At 40.1% G+C, this 19,399-nt stretch overlaps 1 protein-coding gene across 15 annotated transcripts in view; it reads left to right on the forward strand.

Moving 5' to 3' along the window:
* The window catches only part of RUFY3 (RUN and FYVE domain containing 3), a 125,222-nt gene extending 106,723 nt beyond the window's left edge, over nucleotides 1–18,499 (forward strand). For 9 of the 15 annotated variants that reach the window (XM_074228402.1, XM_074228396.1, XM_074228398.1 and 6 more), the window contains 6 exons: nucleotides 6,165–6,284; nucleotides 7,736–7,835; nucleotides 9,420–9,499; nucleotides 11,957–11,984; nucleotides 12,905–12,973; nucleotides 16,833–18,499. In XM_074228402.1, coding sequence (XP_074084503.1) covers nucleotides 6,165–6,284; nucleotides 7,736–7,835; nucleotides 9,420–9,499; nucleotides 11,957–11,984; nucleotides 12,905–12,973; nucleotides 16,833–16,976 — 541 coding nt within the window. In that variant the 3' untranslated portion in view covers nucleotides 16,977–18,499. Of the gene's footprint in view, nucleotides 1–3,370; nucleotides 3,986–6,164; nucleotides 6,285–7,735; nucleotides 7,836–9,419; nucleotides 9,500–11,956; nucleotides 12,060–12,904; nucleotides 12,974–16,832 lie in introns of those variants that run through there. The other 6 variants (XM_074228411.1, XM_074228412.1, XR_012476863.1 and 3 more) reach the window with 5 other exon arrangements.
* The last annotated feature ends 900 nt before the right edge of the window (nucleotides 18,500–19,399 follow it).

A 19,399-nucleotide genomic window follows, 5' to 3' on the forward strand; every position in this document is an offset into this window, starting at 1 on the left:
ATACTTAAAAGAAACAGATTGCTTAGCCATTGTTTTCCCAAAGAACTGGAGAGAGTAACACAAGTTCTTTCAAGTGTGAGAATTCTGGTTGATTGATAAGACAAATATTTGTCATATGATTAAATTAACGGGAAGCAAGTCAACTAGCCTAAGCTTTATTTGTGCCTTTTACCCAGATGTTTTACTATGAACATTCTTAAGAAACATGTGTCCATAGGAAATCTCAACATTATACTTAATAGCAATAGGTTAAATTCCACTTAGTTAGACTGGTTTCAAGGGACCAAAGCTTCTAACTGTGATGAAAATGATGGTTCCTATTCAGAGAAGTCTGAAACTTATCTCTTTATTTTTATCCATGTGGAATTTTTTTATTCATATGGAATTCTTAGTGTTGTTTTTTGTTTGGTTTGGTTTTTTTTAGTTTTTTTGCAAGGCAATGGGGTTAAGTGACTTGCCCAGCTAGGTAATTTTGAAATGTCTGAGGCTGGATTTGAACTCAGGTCCTCCTGACTCCAGGGCTAGTGCTCTATTCACTGGGGTCACCTAGCTGCCCCCACCCCCCATATGGAATTCTTAAAGATAAATAACATTATCTATAGTCTGGGGGAGTGAATCAGTTCTTATTTTGCAGTTTCCCTTGAGGAAAATCCCTCTGAGTAGCTATTCTGCACCTCAGTTAAAGAAACTAAATGACTGGCCCCAAGGTACCTAGCCAAACTTCAGTTTTCCTGACTCTTTGACCGATAGTATCGGCCTCTCCAGTTCTGTAATATTGAGATATATTGATAGTGTTGTTTAAGCAGTGACACTGAAGAAAAGTTGACTATTAAATATTCTTTACATTTCTTTGAATCAAATGGCACCAGCATAAACTCCTCATGACAGTGGTATCCAAATATTTCTGATAAAAAATAAATTTTAATTTTATGCACTCCAATTATATGTATGCTTATTTATAAATACACAATTATACATGCACTATTATATGAATACATTATAAACATACAAAAAATAGAACTTTAAAAGGAATTGAGCATGAATGGTGCAAAAACCCATTTTTGTTATCACTAAAAATATTAATGTCAATATATTTTAGCTAGAGCAATGTGATTGATTATGTTGAATAGGAAACTTAGCAGTTTGATGGTTTGGTTCCAGATTCAGCCCATGGTTTTATTGACTGTCATTTCTAAAAAAAAAAAATATAAAACACACTTCAAAAATAAACAGATTCAAATGGAAGATGTATATCATAAGCTGCTGCTGCTGCTGATTTTGTGATATAATCCACCAATCATGTACAGATTTTAGTTGAAATTTAGTTAGTTAATTTCCATCATTCCTGTTATCAGTCATTTGTTTTCACATACTAATTGGAAAGTGTGGCATTTTTTCAATATTTTTTAACAAATGAGTTCAAAATCCATCCTTTTTGGGGGGAGATAACTTGCAAACTGATTAGGTATTTTAAATTTTTTAATTGCACATTCATGAGATTTTTTTTTATAATAGGTGACACATTTTAACCAGATCTTGGTGTTCTAATTGTTACAACTTCATTCTATCAATCATTTATCTCAAGTCACAATATTCTCTTACAGTGAGGTGCACTGGGGCAGCTAGGTGGCTTAGTGAATAAAGCACCGGCCTTGGAGTCAGGAGTACCTGGGTTCAAATCCAGTCTCAGACACTTAATAATTACCTAGCTGTGTGGCCTTGGGCAAGCCACTTAACCCTATTTGCCTTGCAAAAAAACTAAAAAACAAACAAAAAAAATAACAGTGAGGTGCATTATTAACAATAATAGTTATAAATCTGTGATTCAAATTATCTTTATAATTCTGAAATTTTTGTCTGACCTTGTCTAATCAGCATTGTTCCCATAATATGTCTCATATCATAAATCTACTTAGTGTGGCTTCTGAGGCTCCCTACACACATTTGTAGGTCACCTCTTAGTTCTTGACTTCTTGCCATTACATTCTATATTACATAGCTTTACTAAATTGCAACAACTCCATCAGTTCTATGAGGGCTGAGGGCTTGCACTATAGTTTGTTAACTATTCTCTATTTACAAACTCGAGAAACTTCTTTCCCCATCTCTGTCTATAAAAACCCTGTCCCTTAGAATTAAAGAAATATTAAAGCAACTATCTCTATAATTTATTAACAAGGTAATCATTACAGAGATTTAAATGTTTACAATGTTTGTCACAGGTAGTGTGACTTCTTAACATTACTTTAACTTCTGGAAATGGTTTCTCCTTTCTTCTGGAAAAAAATTTCCTCAATTTCACTGAAGATACCAAATAAGTAAAATGTCTTAAGAATTTTTTTCATCATCTTTAGACACATAAAGATAAATATGATCTTATCAGGAAAGAAAATATTTCTATCTTCTTTTCTCTGTATTCTCTAGTTGTTTTCTAGCCATGAAAAGAAATTTCTTTCAAGCTATCATTCTGAATAGTTTTTTCAGAATGATCCTCCTGTCATTTCTATAAATAGCCTGTTTTATTCTTTTGTTGTTGGTGTTGTTTTACAAGGCAGTGGGATTAAGTGACTTGCACACAGTCACACAGTTTGGTAATTTTTAAGTGTCTGAGGGCAGATTTGAACTCGGGTCCTCCTGACTCCAGGGCCACTTTCTCTTTCCACTGTACCACCTATCCGCCTCAGTCCATTTTTCATTCTTAAAGACAAGTAACAGTTTCTTTGGTCTGGGAAAGTAAATCAACTCTTACATTGCATGATGTCTTACTGAATGTCACACCATAGTCAAATAAATGAACCACTAGCATCCCCTATGGAAATCTCACTCTCCCTATCTCCTGTCTTAGATACTAGTCATGAAACATGGCCATCTATCATACAGAAAAGTAGGGTCACTAGGATCTATGTATTAAATATTTGTAAAGTATTTGGGGAGGTTTTTGTCTTTTAAATTTAAAAAATAATAGAAGTTCTAACATTTTCTTTCCCATGCCCTAGTGGGTTACCTTGATTATCTCTACTTTGGAGGCCCCTGATTTAGATAGCATTTTGTATTGATTTAATAATTCCAGATTGGTAGAGAAATTTGAAGCACATGAAGATCAAGAAAACCCTTTGGAATTTAATGCAGACTGACAATATACTTCTGGACATGATTTTTAACCAGATTGGTTTTTTTTTAGTGTCTTATAGCCTTGAATTATTGCCTCCTATCAGTTTTGGTCTGGTATGTAGCAGATAAAGCTGAATAACAAGAATGTCTCCATCTAACACTAAGCTGACTTGATCTTTTCTCCTCTTTCCTTTTTTTTTTGTCCATTTTCATATTCCCTTTTCTCTTCCATTTTCATTATGATTTCTTCCTAATCCAGCGAAAAGGATTTGGTGAAACAGGCAAAAACCTTAAATTGTGCAGCCAGTAAGCTGATTCCAAAGCATCATCATTAGGGATTTTGCAGCTGGTCACCTCACAACTCTCACAACACAACTTAGTTGCAAAAGAGGGAAACTGGAGAATTTGTTATAAGTTTAAACTTGGCGATCCTATGTAAAAATGTCATCCAAACTTGACTTGGGATTTGTTGAATTTTTAAAAATCTTTTGGGTTGGGTTTTCTTTCTCTTTTTTTTTTCCAGAATTAGAAAATTTGGTATAAGTTCCCTGATTATTTATCAATAAACTTTGTTAAATGACATCTGAGTTGGCCAGTAAATAAACACACCATAAAAAAAAACAATATAATAAGGCATAAGGAACTGGAAGGCTGTTTGTATACTATTGATGCATATCCCCACTGTGGCAGTCTCTGATGTTGTCAAATGCTAGGGGCAGTGTTCATGGACAACCAGACCCATCTTCTCTGTTCTCCCATCACATCATTTGTCACAAAATAAGAGAAGGAGAATTCAGAGCCATGGGAGTTTCTGGAACTAGTTGTGTGTGTGTGTATGTGTGTGTGTGTGTGTGTGTGTGTGTGTGTCCAGAATCATCATGCTTTCGCTTTTTGTTCATCACGTTTAATCGAGTAAGAATAAACTATGTCACCATGGTCCCGTCCTCCATATCTAAGACTGCTCGCAACTCTTTTGCCTTAGTGACTTTTAACAAAACCCAACAAAAAACCGAAAGCATCCTTGCCATGCCTTGACAATGCATAGAGACAAGCTCTAACAGCTTAGGTATCCTAGAATCCATATGGAAATTTTACCCACTCCCTTCCTACCTGTGCATTCTACCTCTATTCCCCTCTAGAACCCCGGCAGTCTTCCCTTTCTTCAGGACCTCCCTCAAGGGGCTATTGTTCTAGAAGGCCTCTCTTCCAGGGAAGGGTCAGGCTGCAGACTAGACTTTCTGCCGGGACACTACCGCCCCCTGTGCTGGAGTAGCTGGCTCATCCTAGGGGGGAATGACATCGCTGCCTTTTGGTCAGACTTCTTACCTTTTTTAGCTTTTAAGTTTCTTGTTGCCTAATAAAAATAAGAATTGGCTGGGGTTCCTGGCAAACTAAGAAGAGATAATTTACATGTTAGACAAATATTTCAGATATTAATACAGGAAAGAATTAGGACAATTGCAACATTTTGACACTAAATTGCATTTAAAAAATTTAACCAGGAATAGGGGTAGAGGCAGGAGAATGCCCCCCATCCCCAGTAGGTCTCCACCAAGGATATGAACAGATCTCTAATGTTGAATATAAAATAAGGACCAGGCCAAGGCCCTTTCTTGGATTAAGGTTGTAAATAATCCTATAAATCAATTGCTTTGAGAGATGTGGTTTTAGTTCTAGAGTGGGCTTTTCAGAAAGGATTGGTGACATTTTTTCCTTAGCCTGGTTTTGCTGAATGTAAAGTGAGAGATTTACAGAGCTAGCTAGAAGACAAAAGAGTTCCTCCTCCAGAGCATTTCAGCTCCCTTTTGGGGATGTTTTGGCCCAACCTTGTCACGAGTTTTTCCATAGGTATAAACTGGTGGACAAGCATATTGAAAGGGAAGGACACTCTTGAGGAGAGTCTTTGTTCTTGAATTTGTCTTATTTTATCCCTGTAATTTTACTTAGTGAATACAATAATCTCATTTCCTCAGTTGTCCTCATCAGCCTTTGGGGGGGGGTGAATTTAACTTGGCCTCAGTTGGAGATGTTTAGTGTATTTGGGAGCAGAGGCAAGGTGGAGAGAGCATTGAAAACTACAGGCTCTCGGTCACTTTGGAAGCTCTCCGAGACCTCCCCTCGGTCAGTAAGTGTGGGTACAGTTGTAGCTGCTGGAGGTGGCAGCGGAGGGTCCCAGGAAGGTAGGATTGGGTCTGCTCTCCATAGGGAAATAGAACGAGCTTCCTGGTAGAGCTTTTCTTTTATCATTGACCCAGAGCCCAGGAGGTTTTGACTGGAAGGACCCATGGAGTTACCCAAGGTGTGATGATTGGGGTACAGGGTGGGGAGTGTGTGGAAGGAGGGGGCTACCTGATGTTCCAGGTTCGACTTACGCTTGTAAAACTGAAATGTAACATAGAACCATATTAGAAAATAAATTTAAAAAAACAGATTTGACTTGACTGTGTATTTGAGGTTTGCTTTGGATATGGATTTTTTAACAGTGATGTTTTGTTGTTGATCATCTAATGGCTGTAAAATGTAGTAAGAGAATAAAAACAATTCTTGGAAAATCAGCTCCTCTTCTGCCTGGTTCACCTACATCTTGCTTTCTTAGAATGTTTTTTTGTCTTCCCCATTGTGGTATTTTCTTTTTTTACCCATAACTTATGTTTTATTCCCTTCTGTGACTCCTGCCCAAGGTCTATCCATCTGCCTCCCTCCCACTCCCTCTTGTCTCATCTCAGTGCCTCTCTCTCCACTTTCTCTCTCTCTCCCTCTCTCTCTCTCTCTCTCTCTCCAGATATACATATATACATATATACATATATACATATATATATATATATACATATATATATGTATATATGTATATATATATATATATATATATATATATATATATATATATATATATATCCATCCCTGTCTCTCTCTCTCTCTCCCCCCCTTCCTTTCTTTCCTCTCTTCCCTTTCCCCTTTCTCTGGGTTGTTTTTCTTTTGTGGTCTATGCTTGGTCTTCCTCCCCACCATGGCTTTTGTTTTTTATCTAAGTTCATGTGGCTCACATCCAGATTACGCCAGGCTGAGCGGGGCCGCCAGTCTGCTGAGGAGGACAACCGCCTTTTCAAGCAGGAATTTGGGGACAAGATCAACAGTTTGCAGCTAGAAGTGGATGCACTCCTCCGGAAGCGGTGAAGAGGGATCTGGAGTCAAGGGGGTGGACGGGGGGTCTTTGGGGAGGAAGAGGCAAGATCATGGGAGGTGAGGTCAGGTGGGGGCTGCAGCCTAGCTAAGATACTGATGAAGGAGCTGTCTCTCAGGCCAGAAGAGTCTAGCCAGAATCATTGAGAAACAAAGACAGATAAGGGAGAAAGGGCAAAGAATGCCTGGTTCCTTGCATTCCAAGAAGCCTTGGGACTACAGTGGGAGACTCAGTTTCTCACTTGGCTGGTGCTACAAACTATACAAATAATTGGGGGTATTTGGTATAGAGTTGTCTTGAGGAACAATTCCTTTAAGATCAAAGTTCTTTTAATAATATGAAATGCAGCCATGGGTACAATATTTTCTTATTGTAGGACATTGTAAAGGTCTATATGCTGTTATAGGAGGGACTTGCAATCTTTTTGTGTCTGCCATGATCCCATCTACCCGACTTGGCAGAACTGTAGAATTCTTCTCAAAATATTGTTTCTGTCTCAAAAAACAAAATACTTAGGATAACAAAAGAAACCAATCATAGAAATATGCAGTGATAAAATCATTTGAAAGGTCACAAACACCAAGTTAACACTACAAGGACTAGAAATTTAAGAACATCTTGAAGGACTGATTTTCCTCCATTAACCCAGCACATTTTTTGAATCTATAAGAATCCAAAGAAAATAAAGATAGGGTGAAGGTTTTTATAACAAAGTAAAATTAGAATATTTTTACATCAGATGGTATGCCTCTTCTTTCTAGTGTTTAAAACCCTTGAATTAGAAGCTCTTTTATCTGGTATTTTTGGAACCAGATCATTAGAACTTTCTGCATTTTCTATCCCATGTTACTATTCAGTGGTAACCTTGAAACTTTTCAAGACCCTAAAGTGGCAAATTTTGGATTATTAAAGAAAGATTAAATTATGTTCAATAATTGTATCTTGTTCTATTGTGTATTGATGAGTTTCTCACAAATTCACTGTGGTGTGTCTCTGATCACTTTTTATTCACTAGAAGTCTAGGATTAGACAAAACCAAGCTAATGGCAAATTTATTGTACTGATTACAATTTAAACAGAAGGTCAGTACACTTTTTTGAGACTAGGAAATTTTTTTTTGTCTAAATTCTAGGACACATTTGAATTGATTGGTTTATTCCCAGTACCCTGAATACTTCTTTTCTAAAGGATACTTTTCTCACTTTAAAGGAAAGATGTGTTCATTTTTAAACCATGTGAATGTAAGAGGAGACGCCTCTTTTTCATTGCAGAAAAAAAAAAGAAAAGAGAAAAAGGTTTGGGGGTTTCCTTTTTTTTTAATTGAACAAGATTTTAAAAATAATCTTTAGGTTTGAGTTTGAGGGGTTTTCCAGGGATATAACTTGTTGAGCTGCAGAAATCCCAGCTTCTCATTTGAATCTTTCTCTCCTTTCCTACCAGGAGCCAACTTGAGCTGGAACTGAAACAGGAGAAAGAAAAGAAATTCCAAACTGGTCATTGTCCTCCAGAGAAAACCCCACCGAAGCAGGAACCCAAAATGGTAATGTCTGGAGTGACAGCCTCTCTGGGGGGATTGGGGCTGGTGGGCGTGGGGTCTGGCAGAGGAGGACAGCCATCATGGAATAGGTCTCATCCAGTCACCCACTTTTTTTTACCTTGGATAAGCACAAGTGATTCATCTCAAGGCCCACCTTCAGAATCTTTCCATGGAGGATCATCCCATTGCTGTCTGCATCAAAGGCAGGGTTGCTCCAAAACCTTTAAAGAGGGAACCTGGTACTTTGGGACATTTAGAAAATGTCCCAAACTATTGTGTCTTCAGTATTTGATGTTTATTTTCATTTCCCAAAATGTTTTCCTTTTTTATGATCTTTTTTTTTTAGTTTTTGTAAGATAGTAGGATTAAGTAACTTGCCCAGGGTCACACAGCTAGGTAATTATTAAGGGTCTGAGGCCAGATTTGAACTCAGGTCCTCCTGACTCCATAACTGGTGCTCTATCCCCTGCACCACCTAACTGCCCCCCTCCCAGTGTTTTCCATTTTAAAAAATGTTGTAATTAGGTTATTCCAGATAAACCTAAAAAATATACCATACTAATCTTTTCAAGAAATCCAAGATGAAAACAAGTCACAGTCATTTTTTCAAGTCAGGTTGGCATTTTCTGTATTGATGATCTTAAAAGAATGGAAAGGGGGAAGGAGAGTAATAATACATGAGGGTGAAAGAGAGGAAAGTTATGAGAAATTCTCAGAATAGACAAGCAGAGAGGTGGGAGGAATAGGACAGCCATCTGAACTGGGCAAAGGAAGGAGGGATCCATCCACACTGTTTGATACAGAAACACATTTCACTCAACCTATTAACAGGATGGAAAAAGGAGAGAGCTCACTGAAGGGAAAATAGGTTAAGAGGAATTATCCCATGCAAAACAAATGCTAAGGATGCACCAAAACATGTGGTGGCCAAGAGTTGGACATTGGAGGGGTGCCCATTGTTTGGGGCATGGTGGAATAAGTTAAGGTATGAAGATGAGGTCTTGGAAGAAAGAGGAAGAGGATGGTTCCAGAAAAACCTGTGAAAACTCACAGGAACTGATGCAAAATGCAGGCAGCAGAGTTGGGAGAATGTTCTGCCCAACAGCAGCAATACTCTGGTGATGGCTTCAGAACCCAGAAGAGCATAATAACTAACCCTAGATACAGAGGACTCAAGATAGAGGTGGGGTTTCTACCAACTCCTGACAGGACAGAGGGAAGTATATTTTCTCTTGGGATAGCCAATGCAAAAATAGGTTTTGCTTAGCAATTTGTAGCAAGTTAAAAGAAAAAGCTCTAAGCCCCAGGGAGACAAAAAGAAGCATTGATCCAAATGCAAAGCTCCCCGGCAGGAAGCTAAAAGTCTCCTCCCTCCTCCATTCAGCAGAAGCCCCATGAGTGTTGATTCTTCATTTCTGTCCTTGTAAGAACTCTGCTGGAGCCCTCAGCCTTGGAGGATGGAGTTCTGCCCTTATCCAATTGGATCCAGACACGGGTTAAGGGCCCAGGGTGGGGAGAATAGAGGTCTAGGGCATCCCTGGGGACTCTCCTGATAAATTGGTAAACTGGGCTATTTTCTTTTGGCAGGATGGGAAGCATAAAATCCAAGAGGAAAATGATAAACTAAAAAAGCCCTTGGAAGAAGGTCACACAGTTCTCCCTACCAAGTATTGACAAAATTATCAAACTTTTAATGGGGGTTTGGGTGGGAGGACTTGTCCAGAGTTTTTCTAGGAATAAACCAATAATTGCCAGAAAATCATTTTGGGAATGTGGGAAATAAGTAACATCCTCAAGAGTATGGCTTGAGCTGGTTCCCAGGACATCCCCCCACCCCAGGCCTCTTACTGCCTGAGGAGGTAGGAAGGAAACCTGTGCATCCCCATCCTGCGCTTCTGGCCTTAGAGTCCATCACCACCTTTGTAGTATCCAGAGCCTTTGGGGCTTCTCAGATCTTAGAGACTGAAACTTTTTATCCACTAGATGGTGAGACACGGAGACTATGGCGTGAGCTGGTGCCCTGCCCGCCTGCCTCTAGCTCTCCAGATTGACTGGGCTGCCTCTGTTCCTTGGCTTTCCATCTGGTGCATCACCAAAAGCAAATTTCTTCTGTCTTGGTGGGATGGAGAGGGCAAAGCCAGCTTTTCATGGCTGTTCTATGAGAAGGAAAGCTTAGAAACTGGGATTGGGCTTTCTGGGTGCCCCTGGACCAGGCGTAAAGATGAAAACAAGGTGGTAGCACACTTATTCTTGCCATTCTCTATGTCTCTCTGTCTCTGTCTGTCTGTCTGTCTCTCTCTCTCTTGTCTTTTCTTTAGTCTTAATCTAGTGTACCTCTGGAGCACAGCCAGCCACAAGGGGTGTCCTGCAGTCTTTTGGCCGGAGCATTTCATTGTGTAGATAACCAAATACATGTTGTTTCTTTGGATACCCCTACTCTGCACACTCGGAGCCCAGGGTGATTTTAGGGTCCGTAACACCAGCCCCAAATACACCTCTCTTACTCAGAATCTTATCCTTGTACTTCTCTCTGAAGCTTAGCGGTTCAGCTCTGCATAATTAAAAAGGGGCTCAGAAGGGCCTTTATTCTCTGCAATATTGAAGGCTCAACCCAAGAAAAGCATGTCCATGTTGGGTACACCTGGTTCAGATCATAGTGATAATAATAATAACTAGCATTTGCATAATGCCTATCATAGGCCAGGCAAGACGCTAAGCTCTTTACAAATATTGACCCGTTGGATGCTCTCTTCCACCCTGGAGGGCAGGCTCTTGTATTATCCCCATGTTTTTCAGTTGAGGAAATTGGCATGCAGACTTGTGACTCTGGTCACTTCACCACCTGGCTCCCCGTGAACCTCCAAGCTGCCCAGATTTCCCAGGGGTCACGGAATCAGCATTAGTCTGGAGACTCATGGTGGTTCTTGTAGACATAACCAGGCTAGAATGACCTGAAACAACAATCCAGATTTCCAGAGAATTGGTCAGGGTTCTGCATCTAGTTTCAGAGCCCATAACCCAAGCTCATTCTCATTTAATATTGGCTCTTTTTTGTGGTTATTACTGTTGATTTTTAGGGAAGGGAACGAGGCTGTGGAGTTAAGTGACTTGCCCAAGGTCACATGTGTCTGTGGCCAAATTTGAGCTTTTTATTGGTTCTTAGTTAAAATTAGATGAGCAAAATGTCAGCTCTTTTTCTAATGAAATGCTTTCCTTTTTTTTTTATTTTGAGGTCAGGAAATCTCAGAATTTTTTTGATGGAAACCTTGAGAAGGATCTTGATGAGATTTCATTTATTGTTCTGACTCTGAAAGAACTAGGAAATAAGAATCCCTTGAAGGACCAAGCTGAGTTGATTGTTTCATTGCTTTTTTTTTTTAATCCATGAGGCAAATAAAGTAGCATTTAATGGAATGAAAATTTTCATTTCAAAGAAAAATATATTGTATTTATCCATTGATACACTTGTTTTTCTCATGTTAAAAAAATTGTTCCTAGGATAGAAGATGGAGGAATAGGATAGCAGCCAATGGAAAAATCAGTTATCAGTTTTTTAGATTAAATAAACTTTTCACTCTCAAATTTCATTTTTTCTCCAATTTTTCAATGTCCTTCTCCCCCTTTCTTCCATCCTTCCATTCCACTCATTGTGCCCAATCTCATTCTTTTCTTTATCCTTTGCTGCTAGAAAAAAAAATAGTATCCAAGTCAGTTGTCCATGGACTTTAAAAGGGGAGACTAGCTCCTCAGGGAATAACAGCCTTAATAAACAAGGCTGGAGATTCAGGTTCTAATCTTGGCTTTGCCACTAATTGGCTTTTTGACCTTAATCAATGTACCACTGTAGATCTATTTCCTCATTTGGATCAAATGATATGTAAGGGCTCTCCCATGGTCCCAACAGGAACAGAAAATCCAGCTTGCAATCTCAAGAGAAAATTGCTACAGTGAGGGTGGCACATGGGCATCTGTCTTGGCCTCAGAGCAGCTGGCCTTCCTTTTCCACAAGGGATGTGGGGATGGTGCTGTCCCGTAGCCTGCAGGAGCCAGGGCTTTGAGCTCTTCTCATCAGCTCAATGAGGACCACAGTTGCTAACTACCTCTTTGGGTTTCTTCCTTTCTAGACCGAAGCCTCACTCTGATGATTGGCAGGTAACCCCATCTTGTCTTGACCATGGAAAACCCTTCCTAGCTGCAGTGAGATCATGTGGGAGGGGCAGACAGGGGTCTCCAGCCATCCAGGGGAACAGACCCAGAGACTTGAACTAGTCACTAAGCAAGAAGCATCTCCCTCACCTTCCCTGACCTGTTAGAACCGGTCCACCTGGGCTCTTTTTATTTACCATTTGCTATTTATATTATTTTTTTATACCTAAAAAAAAAGCAAAATATAAAAAATATAGAAAGGGGTGGCTAGGTGGCGCAGTGGATAAAGCACCGGCCCTGGAGTCAGGAGTACCTGGGTTCAAATCTGGTCTCAGACACTTAATAATTACCTAGCTGTGTGGCCTTGGGCAAGCCACTTAACCTCATTTGCCTTGCAAAAAAACTAAAAAAAGTAAAATATATATTATTTTCTTATTTATACAGTAGGGGCAGCTAGTAGCAAAGTAGAGTGCTGGGCCTGGAGTCCAGAAAGCTCATCTTCCTGGGTTCAAATTGGGCTGTGTGTGACCAGTTTCTTCATCTATAAAAGGAGCTGGGGAAGGAAATGGCAAAAGCTCCAGTATCTTTGCCAAGAAAACCCCAAATGGGGTCACCAAGAGTTAGACTTTACTGAAAAACAACAAAGTAATAATATAATGAAAATAGTACTCTATATTACTTGTATATCAGCTACTTCCCTATCCTTGTGATGGGGAGAGACAGATACTGATTCTGTGACAGGAGAAGCCATTAAAAGGATTCTGCTCCAGAGAGAACTAGATCTATTCACTCTGGAGTGAGACCCGCTCCCTAGCATGTTAGCAAGTTTTGTATCCAAAGCCCACCTTGGCCAGAGGTGTGGCAGTCAGGAAGCCAGTCTACCTAGAACCCAGAACAACTAACCAGCTGTTCCATTGGTATCCTAGGATCTGCCATCCCTGTTGGGGAAGCCCCAGAGGTGCCAGCTCTGTCAGGAGGAGGGCAGCCCAGCCAAGGTAATGGACTCTCAGGGAGGAATGGCCATGTGGCCCTCAAGGACGTGGCACCCTCACCTGAATTTCAGAGTTTGGAGGCATTATCTAGGGGGAAAAATGGGGTTCATCCAGGGCCCCAGCCTTGTAGTTATCCAGTATCTACATGGAAACCTCACTATTTCTGTCTAGGCTCATTTCACCTTTGAGCGGATCAAATTTTTAAGTGATTTTTACTACTCCAAGCTTAAAATCAATCTCTATATCTTCTATTTCTTTCTCTAAGAATCCAATCTCTTTAAATACCCAGAGATGATAATAATGTCCACCCTACTTCTTCTCTTCCCCAGTTCCTTCATCCAGTCCTCATATGGCTTGGATACTCTCCAGGCTATTAATGTCTCTCCTAAATGTCTTTATTATCTGGTATTATCTTCTCTTTGGTTGCTAGACTGAGGACAGGCCTCCAGAGATGGTCTGACCAGGGCTTTCAGCTCCCCATTCTGCTGTTCTCAGGGCAAATGGAATCATTTTACCGAGGAGGGATCAAATTTATTGATTTAAACAGCATAATTGATACTGACCTTGCAATCCACTAAAACCCCCAGATCTTTCTCATAAAAACTGTTACCCTCAATTATCGTCATGGGTTTTGTTTTGTTTTTAAATTTTTTGAAACCATATCTTGGTTAAATTTCATTATACTGGATTCAGGAAGATTTTTATAGTTAAGCCTTTGCTCTATCTAGATTGTAGGTCTCTTTGGATTCTGTCTTTGCCATCCCTCCTGGCTCCATGGAATCCTTAAATTTAGTGGGTATTCATTCCAGGCCTTTCTCTAAGTCATTGATAGAAGTGATCAAGGGCAGATTCGTAAGCTGCTCCATTAGAGCCTTGCTTATCTATATTACCTCATTCACTGGTCTTGGTCTGGTCATTAATCCATTTCTGAATCTATCTTATCTTTTTATCCCATATCCCTCCTCCTTGTGCAAGTACAGCATGGGGAGCCTCTGGGAAATATTTTATTATTAAAGTTTAGACATACCACACCTGTGACGTTCCCCTTATCTACCAGTCTAGGGATACCATCCAAAAGGGCAGTTAATGACCACCATCCTCATCTCAAGTAACTCATCCAGTGAAGAATGCAGAAGAAAACAGCTGATTGGGGGGAAAAAACAGTTAAGCAAAGTGAATAAGGGAAACAATGCACAAGAAACTGACTACTATAGCACAAGAAGTAGAAACAAAAATCAAAACAAAAAGCTATGGAAGTTTAATGAACAAGTTTGACCATTAAGGAAAGATAAATATTCCTCACTTCAATATAGATGGGTATTTGAACACTGCTTTTACATATTGTTGATATAGTTAACTGTCTTTTCTTACTTAAAATTCTTTGTTATAAAGCAGGAGTTGCCAAACTACAGTCCATAGGTCAGATCTGGCCTTCTACTTAGTTTTTTGGTAAACATGCCGAGAATGGTTTTTACACTTTCAAATAAAAGTTTCACTCACAGGCAGCCACAGGCCTTTGGGTCAGTTTGCTAATCTGTATTATAAAACATTACTCTTTGAAAGGGAAAAAGATATCCATTTGGAAATCCAGGTAACATTCAAAACAAATGACAAAATTTAATTTAAAAAAAATCATTCCAAAACATAGTCAAGAATTAGTCTCAAATTCTGTCTTCTCTCTCTTTTTATTTATTTATTTTAGGTTTTTGCAAGGCAAATGGGGTTAAGTGGCTTGCCCAAGGCCACACAGCTAGGTAATTATTAAGTGTCTGAGATGGGATTTGAACCTAGGTACTCCTGTCTCCAGGGCTGGTGCTTTATCCACTGTGACACCTAGCCACCCCTCTCTCTTTTTTAAAATCAGGACATCAGGTTAATAAATGGCTCATCTCGTCAAAAACTAGAAGAAAGTTCTTCCCCCCCCCTTGTCAAGCCTGGAGCCCATGTTGCTCCTTTGTCCTTAGCAGGGTTAGTTCTTCCCTGTACCTGTTACTTAGCTCCAAATGAAGCCTTTCCTTGTCTAGGTCACATTGTTCTGACCTAATACAGGTCCTTCTTAATTTTTCTTCTCACTCTTCTGCATTCCCTCTTCCCATTTCTCCAGGGAAAGAAGAAAACCATCCAAAAAAGGGGTTGACTACTCAGATTTTATTCCAAGGTCACTGGCAGGTTAGCTCTTCTGCCTTTATGGGCTCAGGAAATACAAACTAATTTTAATATTAACTAAAGATAAATAGAATTAGACCTCTCTCCCTCTGATAGAGTGAGTAGGTTTCTTTTTACCTCCTACTTTCCAAGGAAGACCAACATGCGTCTTCCTTACACAGAGCTCTTTGAACACTTGGCCATACATTGCTTCACAAATGTTCCTAGTCAAGTAGTTTTTGAGTGTATATTTGTTGCATAGTATGGAAAACTGCTCCAGACTGGTAATTAGCAAATTTTTTCTCCCCTGGGGTATTTGTCATGGATTTGAATGGAAGGAAAACTAGTGGATGAGGGTAAAGCATATTTTCAAAAGAATGAGAATGGGAGAGGGGCAAGTTCTTCAATTTCCACATATATGCCTCTCTTCCAAAGAAAACTGCTTTAGAACAGGTCAGCAAACCATGGCCCACAATAGTTCTTTACCCTGTATCCTAAACCTGGAATAATAGTAGTAGTAGTAGTAGTAATAATAATAATAATAATAATAATAATAATAATAATAATAATAATAGTTGTCCTTTATTCTCAAATAAGACCATGACATCAAGGAGGTGATACCAACCTAGAATATCATAACTTGATGGAAAGGCCCAGAATGAGGGCAGGGGTGGGGGAGTTAATCATAGCTATCAAAGTCAAACAGGGAAGGGTGTTGGGGGAGGGGGATGCCTTCCCAGCCTTGGGACCTCCACCTAAGAAGAGTATATTCTCCCTCCCTACTTTACCAAGATGACAGTAGGCATGGGTGTAGAATATGGCACAGTTCATGTGTTGGTTGATTTTGCTGATGCTGCAAGACGTGATGAATTTACTAAAAGGATAAGGTAGCTAGGATCTAGGACATGAAAGTGATGTTATAAAACAGTTAATAAACAAAAAAAAAAAGGAATGATCTCACTAGCCACTGACATTACCCTTTGTTTCTTAAAAGAAACTGTTAATGTAAAGAGTCAGGACATACAATTCCAGATTCTGGTTTTGACATTTTTTGCCAACAACTTGTCACTTAAATAATTGAAGGTGTTGAATACTTGGATCGTGATAGTCTGGATTGTTCTTGGCAAACAATTCATTCCTATCAGTGGGTAGACCAGCTCTTGCTACCATTAAATGATGTGCTCAGAAGTAGAAACGAATTTTAGTATTAGCTAAAGATAAAAATAATTAGATCCAGGGCAGCTAGGTGGTGCAATGGATAGAGCACCAGCCCTGAAGTCAGAAGGACCTGAGTTCAAATCCCCCCCCCAGAAAATTTAATAATTACCTAGCTGTGTGGCCTTGGGCAAGTTACTTATCCCCATTGTCTTGCAAAAAAAACCCAAAAGCATAATTAGATCTCCCTAATTTAAGGGAAGGTGTGATATATTGTAATATTAAAGTTAGCTGCCTCTTTGTACTATAATGTAGATTAAGGCTATTTGTGGAAATAATGATTAAAAAAATAATAATCTGTGCTCAATTTGGCTTGGAAACAAACATCCTGAAGATCTCTCATCAGTTCAGTCTTTGGAGCTCTTTGTTTTGGAGCCAGATCTCATTTCATCTCTAGCTTTGGGAGCTGGGAGCTCAGACATGAAGTGCTTGTCCCAGCTGGGGGGGTGGGAATCTGAACTATGATTCTTTTAAAGTTAGCCCCTCTTCCCTTTCATTCCAGACCGTGTGCAAGAATTGCGGAGGCACCTTCTGCCAGGCCTGCTCAGCCAGCGAGCTCCCCCTCCCTTCCAGCATCAACCCAGAGCCAGTCTGCAATCCTTGTCATGACCACCTCTTGAAGCAGTATTCGGCCAGCCCGTCGTAAGGCCGGGGGCCAGCCTGGGGACAGAGGACTGCCCATGGGGTCGTGTCCACCCGGGCTGAGAGTCTGGGGCTTGTCCCAGAGGCCAGACCTTAGAATCAGCCAGGACTTTTTGAAGTGGCAGAAGCCAGGCAGGGATGGTAGGGCTGGGTGACCTTCCCTCCTCCCACAGGACCCTCCCTTTGAGAATAGATTTATTGTCTAGAATGACTTTAAATTTAGGGACAGAGGTGGAGTTACTTCAGCAATTGTCCAAAACCAAGAGAGAAAGCTAATTTAGCTTTCTAAAGCTGTTGAGTTGGGCAGGCCCAACAAGAGCAAATGATAAAAGTTATTGTCTTCCACACCAAAGGCTGATGAGTTCCTCCTCCCATCCCCTCCAATCATCTCTGTCAAACTGTGAATTTGAGCTCAGGGTACTGGTTATAGATTCTGAATGTATTTATTTAAACACGAGGCGGCAATTTCTTTAATCTACTTGTAGCACCAAGAGGATCCTTATCGGCCAGACAGACGGAGTAAAATGGGGAGAACACCAGAAACTCAGCTACATTTATTCCCCCAAATCCTTACCACGATCCTGGCCCTCCTGTTGATCGACATCTAAATTCCAAGAGGCCCACCCCACAGAAAGAGGGTATTTTGTTTGCTTCCAGGGCCCTCGACAATCCTGTTGGGGCAGAAATGATAGGAAGTCCTTGCAGAGGTGTGGAGTATGGCTGGAAAATGCCACAGGTACTCACAGATGGTCACACTCTTGGCTCTTACAGAGGAGCACAAATGTAGCTATTCAGAAACAAGGAAATAAATGGGCATCAATTTAAAAGGTGTGGAGAGGAGCAGGACAAGGACTCCAGTTTGAATGGCGAGAACTAGTCTTGGTTAGACAGAAATCAAACATTCTGTTTGAACTTAAAACTCCCAAGAAGAAAAAACAGTCCAATGATGTTTTTTTTTTAAAATGTCAATTGCTAGAAAGGATATGGGTTTGAGTAGAAGGGTGAAGTTATCTTCTTAAAGAATGATGAGAAAATCCCTCAGAAAACAAGCAGTGCCACTAGGTAAGGTTGGCATTCAAGATTACTGAGGGTTCAAACTGGGGTGGCTAGGTGGCGTAGTGGATAAAGCACCGGCCTTGGAGTCAGGAGTACCTGGGTTCAAATCCGGTCTCAGACACTTACCTAGCTGTGTGGCCTTGGGCAAGCCACTTAACCCCATTTGCCTTGCAAAAACCTAAAAAAAAATATATATATATATTACTGAGGGCAGGTAAATTATGTCCCAGGTTGGGTGGATTTTTTTTTCTTTGTGATTATGACTACTGATTTTTCTATCTTAGGCTTCTCTAAACTTATATTTATAAGTTACTCTAAAATGGCCAAGGTGTTTGAGATCTGTCAGTCCTAAGGAGGTTGTGAATTCATTGTTCAGTGAATTGTCTACTCAATGAGGTTTTGTTTTGATTTTCAAAAAGTAAAGCCTCTAATGGAGTCTGGATAATTAGTACAATAAAGAGACAAACTGACTACCGGTAGTAGTGCCTTTCTTTGAAAGAATTAAGGGGGTGGTTAAGTGGCGTAGTGGATAAAGCACCAGCCTTGGAGTCAGGAGTACCTGGGTTCAAATCCGGCCTCAGACACTTAATAATTACCTAGCTGTATGGCCTTGGGCAAGCCACTTAACTCCATTGCCTTGCAAAAGAAACATTAAAAAAAAAAAAAAGAACCCACAGGAATGGCACCAGCTGTTGCCTAGTGGAGATCCCAGAATTGACTGGAATCCTTGAACTGTGCAGCAAATGACCCCCAAGTTAGATTACCTCCAATAACGAGTTGCTTTAGAAGGGCCTAACACCTCTGAAACCCTTAGTCCATTATGTGTACTACTAGGTGGTCTGCAGCCTTCCATGGCCTAATACTGCTGCCTCTGCTCATCAGAATCTGGAGCTGGTAAGTCTTATTATGAAGTGCCCCCTTGAGTTTCTAGGGCCTGAAAAGAAATACTTCCTTTCAGGTTAAATCTCTCCAGTTGATTCTCATAGAAAAAGAATTTCATTTAAAAAAAAATTTGTTTTTATTTAAGGCATTGGGGTTAAGTGACTTACCCAAGGTCACACAGCTAGGCAATTATTACAAGTCTGAGGTCAGATTTGAACTCAAGTCCTCCTGACTCCAGGGCCGGTGCTCAATCCACTGTGCCACCTAGCTGCCCCTAAGAATTTCATTTTTACTTATTCCCATAAGCAAACCCAAAGCTTACATAAGTCTCCGTGGCCCACAGCCCCACCCCTGCCCCTCAAATCCAGTTTGGACAGCTTTGAAACCTTTTCAAAAATACTGTTTTTCTAACAAATTATCTTTGTTCCCTTCAGTCACTCATGAAGACCCCAAAACCCTAACGGTCCTAAAATAAAAGCTGCTTTTTGT

Source organism: Macrotis lagotis, chromosome 3 (assembly GCF_037893015.1).
Source record: "Macrotis lagotis isolate mMagLag1 chromosome 3, bilby.v1.9.chrom.fasta, whole genome shotgun sequence".
Lineage (NCBI taxonomy): Eukaryota > Metazoa > Chordata > Mammalia > Peramelemorphia > Peramelidae > Macrotis > Macrotis lagotis.